The sequence below is a fragment of the Vanellus vanellus genome, assembly GCF_965231255.1.
Source record: "Vanellus vanellus genome assembly, chromosome: Z".
Classification (NCBI taxonomy): Eukaryota; Metazoa; Chordata; class Aves; order Charadriiformes; family Charadriidae; genus Vanellus; species Vanellus vanellus.
Genome location: NC_138908.1, coordinates 63,742,559 through 63,753,758, shown reverse-complemented (window position 1 = coordinate 63,753,758; position 11,200 = coordinate 63,742,559). Strand labels below are relative to the sequence as shown.

The following is an 11,200-nucleotide window of genomic DNA, read 5'->3' as shown; positions in this document are numbered from 1 at the left end:
GAGGTCATTTTATTTTATTGTTATTTAGGGCTCTCTTGTGAGATAAAATTTCTGTCAGGGTTGCAGAAAGCCTAAGTCGTAAGTGGAATCCCAAGTTCACAATCATCAAGAGAATTTCAAACAATTTCATCAGTTTTTTCTTCTCTTTCCAGGAAGAGTATGTGCAGAGAGTTTGGTGGCAGAATACTTAAGGTACATGGGCAATCTGTGGCGAGTACATCGGAAGAAGGTGTGATTGACTACAAGAACCAGCTGAACTTGAATATGGAGACCCAGAAGTGCCAGGAAGCCCAGAAAAGGAACTAACTGGAAGAATATTGCTAGACTTAGAAGAAGTGGAACACATACTTCTGCAACAATCATTGACTCAGAATAAATACATCAGTAAAAACATCAGCAGTGAAATGACAAATCCTGGTGCTTTTTGATTCTCTGGTGGATTTTATTACTTAGACTTTGCTATTGACACTTTTATTATCCCATTTAATACACCTTGAATCTCTCTGTACATAAAAATATAACTGGACAATTGCATTTTGATACTGTTTAATAACACTTGAATATTAAATTGTTTGCCAGGATGAGTGCTGAAGGATATCAATACAGAGCTTTATATGACTACAAAAAAGAGCGAGAAGAAGACATTGACTTGCACTTAGGAGATATATTAACTGTGAATAAAGGTACCTTACTAGCACTTGGATTCAGTGAAGGGGAAGAAGCAAAGCCTGAGGAAATTGGTTGGTTAAATGGCTTTAATGAAACCACAGGGGAGAGGGGGGATTTCCCAGGAACTTATGTAGAGTACATTGGAAGAAAAAAAATATCTCCCCCAACTCCGAAGCCTCGTCCTCCTCGACCCCTTCCTGTAGCACCAAGTCCTGCAAAAGTTGAAGCAGAGAGTGAGCAACAAGGTCAGTACTGTTCTCAGAAGGCGTGTATGTCCCCCATGTTTTTCAGACGTTTTTGTTTCATAGGTGTATTGCACTTGCTGGTCAGCTTTTTTAGTGCATGGCTTATTTCAGTTAATTAAGAAGTGTTTCTACTTCATAGTATTTAGCTCACACACTTTGTAATTTCATGTGCTTTGTCTCAGGCACCGCAGCAACCAATAACTTAATGTGAGTTACATCTCACAGGTTGGAAAGTATGCTTATAATTCACAACTGTGAAGACTTAAATGGAGAATGATCAGGGTAGCATTTATTTTAGGTTTCTAAGAAGCTGGTGGAAGTGTTTCCCTCTGTAGTTCATCAGGCTCACTATTGAGAAACTACTTGGTACGAATTCCAAATAAACAGTATGTTCCTATCATAAATCTCTCGCTAACAGCAAAAAATACGTACTTTGTCATGGAGGCTTGCCTGTGGTGTTGAAGGTAAGAGCAGGTATTTAAAAATGAACAATGGAATGATAACGAGAAATTCAGATTTAACATTTTTGGGGGGGTCAGGCATGCAGTAGAAAAAATAGCACTTATAAACAAAGGGAGATACTTCCTTTGTTTAAACATAAGTTGCTTTCTGGCCTACATTTGCAACAGTATGTTGGGCAGAACTCAGAATTTGATCCGAACTCTTCTGTTAATAGAAGAAAGAGTCTTCTCTTTTTTTTAAGTGGAAAAAATTTAAGTTAAAAACTCAAACAAAACACCCTTACTCTAAGTGGTTTGTGTCCTTTACCTAGTGACATTCAAATATTTAGGTTTTTCATCATCAACAAGACAAGTCCATCTTAGGATACATTAGGATACATTGGTCTTTCACTTCTCAAAAGTCTAGAATGGCTTATATTGCTTCAACGTCTAATACTTCTTAAATTCCCAGTGTTTCTAGCTGTAGGAAATACAAGTTGTAGTATGTGATCCTAATTCTCACAGTGACGCCATAGTCCTAAATAGTATCATCACTCTCTGCCTCCATAGAAATGTTTGCAGTGTCACTTGCAAAGCTGTAGTATTGGTTTGTCAGCTTCCATCCCACTGTGCCTATTATGACTTTATATTCAGCTGTGCTGATAATCAATGAAGATAAGAATGGAAATACAGAAAATTGTATGTGGCGATCAAGTGGAAGCCTGGCAGAAGCATTTTTAGGTTGGTGGAGGCTCAATAAAGTGTAAATCTGAACTGTCCTTGAGCACTCAAGAATTGCTTGCAAGCGTACCTAATGCTTAGGTATACATCCTTGTTAGAATGAAGCTGGAGGCAGATGGGGTTGTAGTGGCATTTTAGGTTATACTGTCCTTGTTTCTTAAGTCCTCCAAGTCTCAGCCTCTAGTCATTAGAGTCTCGTGCTTTCTCATTAGATTAATTCTGAAAATGGGGTGTGTGCTTTTCAAAGAAAACATGATTACTTCTGTGATCATTCCTTGTATTGGATATTAATGTGTGCTGATCAGATAACACCGACTTTTTTCTTAACCCACCTGCGGAGACAGTTGACTCCATTGCATGTAACTACAGAATAAACATGGCTCTTTGGATAGGTACCTCAATGCTGACAGGTTGTTTAGAGAGGCAGAGGGTGGAAAGAAAATCTCATTCTTTACATGTGCATGTTGTGGTGAAGTAACTGGCATCCCAGGCTTTGATGCATTTATTGCTTTAAACTCAAAGTACTGCTTTGTAACTTGGTTTTGGTACTCATGCTTGCTTTATGCTGCTGTTTGCAGCTTCATGCTGTGAGCTGGCCACAGCCCTGTGCTGGGAAGTCCTGGTGTTAATCTTACAGTTTCTGAGCCTGCCCTAGGACTGCATTGGTAACAGACATTTATGGAGGTTTTGGCAGCTGGAAGTTAACCTGGGAAATTCTGATGCAGATTTGGGGACTCCACTTATGTAGACTTTTCTGCTTCCTTGGGATGAGACAGTGCCCCAAGCTATAGTGACTAGATCTCTCCTAAACTGAAGTTTATTGCTTCTAGACAGAGTATCAATTACATACATACATTGTGTTTATTTTTAGTAGCTTGGGACTGTTGGGGATTTGAAGTGAGAAAATGTGCTAATTTCACTGGGACTCTTTATATCAAAGTCTGCACACATGATCCTGCAATGCTCCAAAATGTTTATGAAACAACTTGCAATCCAGCCATGTATTTTTCTGATTAAGAAAAAAAAAAAAAAAAGCTAAGTTCCTATAACTCCTTTTGAATTAAAGCTTCGTGTAAAAGCCTAGGCACCTTCAGTAATGCCCTAGGATCAGAGATTAGACTCCCCTCAACAGAGTTAGGGGAAACGCTGAAATTTGAACTCCAAATAGCTCAAGAGTTAGGTTTAGTTACTTTTAAAATAATGTATGTTTACTTAAAAGAAATTGGGAAAAGTCATAATAAGTGGTCTCTTTACAGACCTTTCTACGTAAAGAACTAAGAGAGCACTTTAAATCTTAGAAACAAATTTGGGAAATGTTGCACTGAAAGAGTATTATAAAAAACAAAAATTACGGTGAAATTTTAAAGTGAGCAGAATGATACATATGTGAAACCAGAGGTGCAGCGGGAAATACAGTTCAGATAATGAATAATGTAGCAATGTATGTTTGACTTTCAAGTGGCTTCCCTGTTTTTGTATATAAGATTTGGTGCAGGGAATAGCACAGTTAATGTTGTCCAGCAGCCAAAGTAACGGGCAGCAGGCCAGAAGATTCTTCCCAAGATGATACTTCTCTCTACACGCCTAGAGTGTATTTCAAATAAATTAATGCGTAGTATGAAACTTGCTTGACCAAATACAGTCAAGTTTACATTTTCAGTACTTGACAATTTGAAACTGCTGTGGATCAAAATGACAAATTAATGGGGAACTGGAAGCAGACTTCTTAAATGTACCTCAGTTATTTGTAGTCCATATACTTTTTTCATTCTGTAAAGAGTCAATTCTGTATATACCCCTGTTGTGTATATGCTGAATAAGGATATCAGAAACTTAATTGGGAGATTTAAAAGAAAATGTATATAAACATGAGTTCTTTTAATTTTACCACATACCTAGATTTATTTAAGAAAATACTTTCTAATAATTTCAATACTCCTTAATACTTAATTATTTATTCTGAATGTGTGTTTTTTCTCCCTGGCCTTGTTAAGCTTGATCACTTGCTCATCAGTGTCCAGATTGTTTTTTATTAGATCAGATTTGCAATATTTAGGCACAATGCTGCCAGTATTCACATAGGCATCTCAACAGACTTTGTAGTCAATGAGGCTAGTGACAGGGGCAGAGTTGCTCATCAGGGAAGTGTCTTATGCAATCACAGTCTTGCTTATAAAGAGGGAGCTCTTTAAATATTAAAAGCCAAGCTGAAAACAAATAAAACTGCTGGTCTTCTCACATTCTATTAAAACTTTCATTTCTTTATTACAACACGTAGGTCAAATCATTCCCCAAATTTTTATTTTATCCATGGCACATTTAAATTTCCAGAACCATTGATCAAGACCAGAACTGTGTCTCCTTGACTGAAATTTTAGGGCTGTTGCATTTTGCCTGTTTTCCCCTTACCTTTGTCAATAAAGAAGTAGATTTAGTCTGAGTTTATAGGGCTGTTTATTTTTTATTGCATCTGAAAAGATACCAAAATAAAGGCAATACAAGAGCCCCAGGAAGTCTCCAGCATCTTTCAGTTTCGGGCCTGGTGCAGGTGAGAGCTATGGCAAGGCAGATCTAATTCCTGTTGCTGTGTGAGGCTCTCACTGGCCCAGCCTGCCTTTTCCAGGTTTCTTCACCCACCGGGCAAGTGTGACTGGCAGCTGCTGGAGGGATCAAGGCACTTGCAACAGTGAGATCCATCACATGGTCATCTTTATGCCCTCCACCAGATATATGAAGTTTACATAAAGCAGTAAAGATTTGATCTGATTTTTTTTTTTTTTTGTTCTTGAAATGCTTTCCTTTTTTAAATTGGAGCAGTTTCTTCTTGCTTGGCCCCATCTTACCCAACTCTTTGAAAATGAAAAGTGCATAAGCTGTACTGAGTCCTGCTGACTTCTGTGAACTGATTCAGCTTATCTGGTAGGTCTGCATACGTTTAGAGTTGGTTCATTCAGTATTGTTTCTCTACCTGGTTTGTGAAGGCTGATCTTAAGCAGACCTCGGACCATAGAGCTTTGACTGATCAACAAAAATACTTTCAGATTTAACTTGGAATGCTAAATTCCCACTTTGAAATGAAGGTCAGATTACAAAGGGGTAGGCCAGAACTTTATATGAATAATTTGTCTGTTTTGATGTCTTTGAGCTTCCTGCAACTTCCTGTGTAACTTAAAAGGGTTGTGTATGTTGACAGTTTGTACCATTTCAGCTGGTTTAGAGCCTAAAAATACCCAACGCTCTTCCTTCTTGTGATGAAACTATAACATAGATTTTTTTTTTTTAAAGAACAAAACACCTTTCTTTACGCTCTTCTCCTAGAACAGATACAGATCAGCACATTAGACAAAGATAATGACATGGAATGTTTGGAAACTCTTTTCTTTCGGGGGCCAGGTTATGCAATGTCTGACAAAGATCCAAACTGACGGAGAGTGTAAAACCATTTGTGCATGCTTGAACTGAATATGTTGTAGAATTTGTCTTGCATTTTGCTATAAAGCCAGTAGAGTGATTTGCTTTCTGAAAATTACTTACATTTGTAAATTAGGGGACATAAGACTGAATGGAATGCCGTGAGCCTGGAGCCTCCATTGGGAAGAACACAGTCATCACCTCTCCTGATTTAGGCAAATGGAAAAAGGAAATTATGGGGTGAAGTGATGAGTCACTATCTCAGTTGGTAAATGTGTTTGCTGTTCAAGCCAGAGCCCTTGGATTCATTCTACAAAGCCCAGTTTGAGTGTAAGCCTTTGCCCTGCTGCAGTTGTCAGAACTGCCCTGCAGTCATGAACTTCACAAGTTGATTGCTTTTGACTTGCACTGAGAAATGGGTCAAGTTCCTGCCAGAGAGCCTCGCCAGCTACTTGTGGTCACATTTCTTGATGTACAAGGCAAATTTCTAGCTGCCAGATGAGCACATGCATCTGAAAACAAAATTCTTGCCACCTGCTTCCTTGCTAATGAAAGCAAAGATTTTGCAAGCTGCATTAAAGTGAGGCAGAGCATTTTTTTCACAGTGATAAAATCCGGATGATAGTAACAAAAAAAGTCGTTGTAAACACGACAGAGAGCACAAGGATACACTTGCAAGTACTAGTACAAATTGCACATTACCAGTGGACCTGGGTAAGTTCATGGTTGATGCATGGCCCCACCTGCTGGTAGAGGAGGAAGGAAGCAAGAGGGAGGAAGGAGCTTCAAAACCAGCATCTTCCATGTTGTGTTTCAATCGTCACAGTGTAAGAGTAAAAGGGAGAGGGAGCTTTGAAATGGACATATTAATCGACCGATTGATATTTCTAGGAAAAATGTGTTACTTGGGGCACACAGAATCCCATTTTGATCATCAAAGATGACCTCAGACTTGAAAAGGCTTATGTGGTTGAAATGCATCTTTTTTCTCCAGCTGTATGAATTAGTCTAAAAAAATACTGCCTTTTGTTACACACTTTGCTTTAAGAAACTGAAAGAATATGACATTTCTATTTTGATGCTATAAGAAATAATTAAAATCGCACCGATTTTAATATGCCTTTCTATAGTTACAACAGTGGCATTATGTTGAGTGACTTTGCTTACCTTTCTTTAGCCTTCTGTAATACTGATTCAGTCTCTTAGTACCTCCTGCTGACATGAATGCTCCTGGGGCAGATTTAAAACAAGGCAAAGGTAAAGTAGCCTGCTTCCCTCCATTGGAATCATCTTCATCTGTTCCTGTAGCTGTGATCCAGGAACATCTGAAAAAACCCCACTGGTTAGCAAATAGTTCTTACTTAGGCTTGCATATGATAACATCAGTTTGTGAGTTTCAGCAACACATGGTGCTAAGTATTTGCCAAGAATGGATCATTCTGCACCCCGAGCAAATAACCATGCCCACTTAAATAGTTGTGTGATGCCATATAAGCATCCAGATTTTCTTGTGTGAAAGAACACAGGTGTTGTAACTGCAGCTGGCTGTGCACTGTTTCACATCTGCGTCTTGCTCCAAAGCTGCTTTCCGTGATGAACATCCGTGAAATCAATCTGAAGGCAAGAATACAAAGAAGTACTTTATTTTCATAGCTAAGAATGACAAGGGGAATTACAGGATTTTAAAGAAATATTTATTTTAACTGGAGAAGGATTTTAAGTCCTGAGAATACTTTGGTGAGAATCTAGGTACTTAGGAGAATTTAAAGAGAATTTTTGGCTTTAAAAAAAAAAGAAAGTAATAACTGTGGTTATCCAGGCTTTCAGCAAAATATATGTCTAAAATACAATGCTGTTTTGTGTTTTCATTATTGGAAGATATTTTCTTTTCTTTTTTTGGTATGTATTACATTTTTTTTGCATTTTGTTATAGAAATGCCCACATTCTTGGACTTTGCCTGAAGTCCTTTGGTAAAGTGTTAGCAGGTGTAACTTTCTGTATTAACTTTACTGCTTTTTGTTCAGTCTTTTATGAATGTTGTATGCAGCAATCCACAAGAATAGCACCCAAACACCATTCTTTATTTTCACATATTGATCCACTTTATAAAACCATTTGCATGTAAGACAGCATTTATAAATAATACATAAATAATATTTAAGATGAGAGCTTTTTGGGTAGTAAGGATCTATAATCAAAATTCTCAGGACAGAGTTTCAAAAACATGCTACTGCCCTGAGCTAGGGAAAGAAGTAATTGCATATGGTTTCTACATTTTAAAGATATCTTTTAAGACTGTCTGGTACCTCAAAACTACTATGTAAACTCTGGCACGAATGATGAAAAAGGTCTGAGTTAGGTTAGCTATCAGACTACTTGCTTGGGTAATCCACTGGATCTGTTTGTATACACTTGATATCATTTGCTGTGTTAGAGCATTGCCCAGAGGTTAATGTCCGAGATAGTTTCTTCACTAGAGGTTGTGGATGTCGAGGGCAAGAAGTGAGATCTGAACATGCCAGTTTCCATCCATGCTGGCAGATCACTTGGTGGTGTCCTGGATGGGAAGATGCTCCTGCAGAAGACAGATCTCCTGCAGGAAGAGCAGTTACTTCTGGTCCACTCAGCTTCTAGAAGCTCTTGAGCAGCTATTGGATTTTTTAGTAAATAGGCAAGGTGTAGACAAGGCTGATTTTTCTTTTTTTTTTTTTTTTTTAAATTGAGTTTCTATATGTTGGAAAGCCAGACAAAGTTAACTCCACTTTCCTTTACAGTTTTGATGCTTCCTTCTAAAATCATGCACATTTAAAAATATAAAGAAACTGGCCAAAAGCCAAATTATTCCACTTAAGCACATCAGATTGGTATAATACAAGGGGTTTCTTCCTTGCTGTTTCTTCCCTGTGGGATCAGATTTCTTGAATGTGGCATGTCCAAGCAGTCCTGTGCTATAGCCTCCTGCTTACCAGCTGGGAAGGAAGGGAGAGTGGCGCAGCCTGAGATCTGTAGTGTCCGCGGAGGGAATATCAGACGTGGCAGACCCATGTTTCAAAGCATGTTGTGGCTTCTCCAGCAGTCTGTCTCGAAGGGAAAGCTTGTGAGGTTACCTTTTAATTTCCAAGCCCTCTTCCTAAGCTGTTTTTGGCTGGAGGTAGACCAAAGCACTTAAATTAGGGAATTAATGAAAGAAACCACTAATTATGCACAGTGGTAGATAAGGCTGCACAGCTGTGTCTGGTTTCATTATCTTTCTATCCAGGAACATTCCAGAAATAAGCAGTTAGGGGGAAAGATTTGCAGTCCTTTCCCTACTTGCACATGGTGTTCAACCCTGTGACCACACATTCCAGTCCTCTATTGCTAATTCGCAATTTTTCATGTGCTGCGCTTGGATGGAGATGCGAAAATATCTGTTGTGTTTATGAACTTAGACTTGAATTGTCTCCTTGCCAAGACACAGCTGCTTGGCACAGGTGAGGAGCGACAGAGGCCATAGCAAAGCCCTCCATCGTTTTCCCACTTTCCTCCTGGTTGATTGGCACATGCTTGAGGGGCATCTGCCCTGCTGTGGTCTGCAAAGGGCTGTGAGGGTCCAGGGTACCGTGGGGTGCAGTGAAGTGTGATCTGCTCCCATGGTCTTCCCATTTCTGCTGGGGCCTGGGTCTTCTGCAAGGGGTCAACACCCTTTGAGAGCTCCTCTGAAACAGGACGCTCTTGGCTGATGAGGCTTTGTGCCTCTTACTGTATGTGGTCTTTCATTCTTCATTTGATATTTATTGCACTGTTTGCAATATAGCCATTCCCTTGAGAGAAACATCAGAAAATGTCATCCCTTGACATTTTGAAGCAAGTTATTTTGGGTACTTTGGAGTTGAATCTGTACAGATGTTTAATTTAGAATACATTTTTGCCAGTCCAAATCTACGCTGTTGTTCTGAAGCCAGAATAGCATAACTAGTCGTTAGCCTACATAAGCAATTTTCTTATGGAGAGAAAGATTTAGGGAGGCCTTTTGTTACAGTGCAACCCAGTTCGGAGAATAAAGGTTTTTTTCAGTGGTGCTCACAATCTGGCCTGGTCAATAGAGAAAGTGTTAAGGAACACATATTCAAAACAGCAAGTAGCAAAAACTTCATCTCAAATATCTGGAAATAAAGGACCTCTGTTCACTCAGTGAGGGGTCCTCAAGGGCACAGAGGGACGAATGTTTGAATTCTCTTTGCTCTGCTGTATTTATAATTTATTACCATTGGTTGAAAGGTTAGTCGGCATTCCCCACCGCTTTCATGTCTTGCTAGCTTCCTCTTGGGTCAAACTTAGTGCTGACAACTCCAAAACCCTTCTGGTAGTCTGTGTAAGCTGCAGCCCCCTACAAGAAATGATAGATTTTCACAGTCCCATTATTATCAGGATGGTTTTGGGGGTTTATATTAAATTACTGGTTTAACAATGTTTACTACAGAGCAACTAGCATGAAGTCTCACGTCGTTTGAGCTGCCTTCTGGCTTTTGGGAGAGTTCTGACTGTCTGCTAGAGAAACATTTGGTGCCTGTCTGTTGTGTGTAGTACTAATCATTGCTTTGGACTACTCTCATTGTCATAGTTAAAAGTGTCTTATATCTTTGATATTAAAACTTGCACTGAAAAGGATAGTGGGCTGTGGGTGCCTTCCCCAGTGATTTAAGATGCAGGACTTTGGGCTGAATGTAGTTTAGCAAAAAAGGGGAAGACGGTTACCAACTGTTACGCTTTTTCTCCAGATGTTTCCTCTAAGACAAATACCTAAGGTTTTATTATGACACAGTAAGAACATGCCAAATAGATGAAAATGGTTGGGGTTGGGTTTTTTTTTTCTTTTCATTGTCTGTTTGATCTAAATAGCCAGTCAATCAAATACTGTGTTAAATTTTCTGGTAGTTTCGATGGAACGTGCCTATGCTTGTTGATGTGAGCTGTTGTCTTCTAAACAGAGTATTAAAATGCTTTATTCAAAGTCCCTTTGGATGCAAACTAAACATAAGATTATTTTAAAGTACTCATGTTCTTGAAAATATTATACATGGTTGAATTTTTTTTTTGTTTACTTAAAAGACTTGTTCACACAAGAAGCAGCAGGCTGCTATTCTACTTTCCCTTAAATTGGTGGCAAAACCCATTTTGACTTCAGAAGAAACAGGATCAGATCTATAGTCAAGGTTTAGCAGCATTGGGACAAATCCCACAGTTCTTACTCTCATGTCTCTCAGGCAAAATTCCCATTGCCTTTAGGGTTTGAAGCACAAATGCTAGCTCTGTTCTAAAGGTATTCCAGTGTACCAGATTGCATATAATATGAACAAGCTTGAGATACTATATGATAACCACTCACGTAAAGAAAAGTGTTTGACTGTCCTTTCACAGATTTCGAAGACACGGAAGGGAAACTGTTACGATCATCTCTTCTGAGGTCCTGGGCTAATGCAGGGCATCAGCTTTCCTCAGTAATTCCTGTATTGAGCCTGTAACTTCTAGAAGGATGTAAAGCAAGTTTCTAACTAGTCCAAACTCCTTTAGTACATACTTAATGTAGATGACTTAACTTTCTAGGCCTTTTTTACTCATTATATAGTAAGAGTTGCAAATTCAATCATAGAATCATAGAATGGTTTAGGTTGGAAAGGACCTTGAAGATCATTGAGTTCCAACTCCCCTGC

At 38.9% G+C, this 11,200-nt stretch overlaps 1 protein-coding gene across 1 annotated transcript in view; it reads left to right on the top strand.

Moving 5' to 3' along the window:
* The first annotated feature begins 541 nt into the window (after positions 1-541).
* PIK3R1 (phosphoinositide-3-kinase regulatory subunit 1) overlaps positions 542-11,200 on the top strand; it is a 52,574-nt gene continuing 41,915 nt past the window's right edge. Inside the window, exon 1 of the mRNA XM_082496937.1 lies at positions 542-914. Coding sequence (XP_082353063.1) covers positions 581-914 — 334 coding nt within the window. The 5' untranslated portion in view covers positions 542-580. The remainder of the gene's footprint in view (positions 915-11,200) is intronic.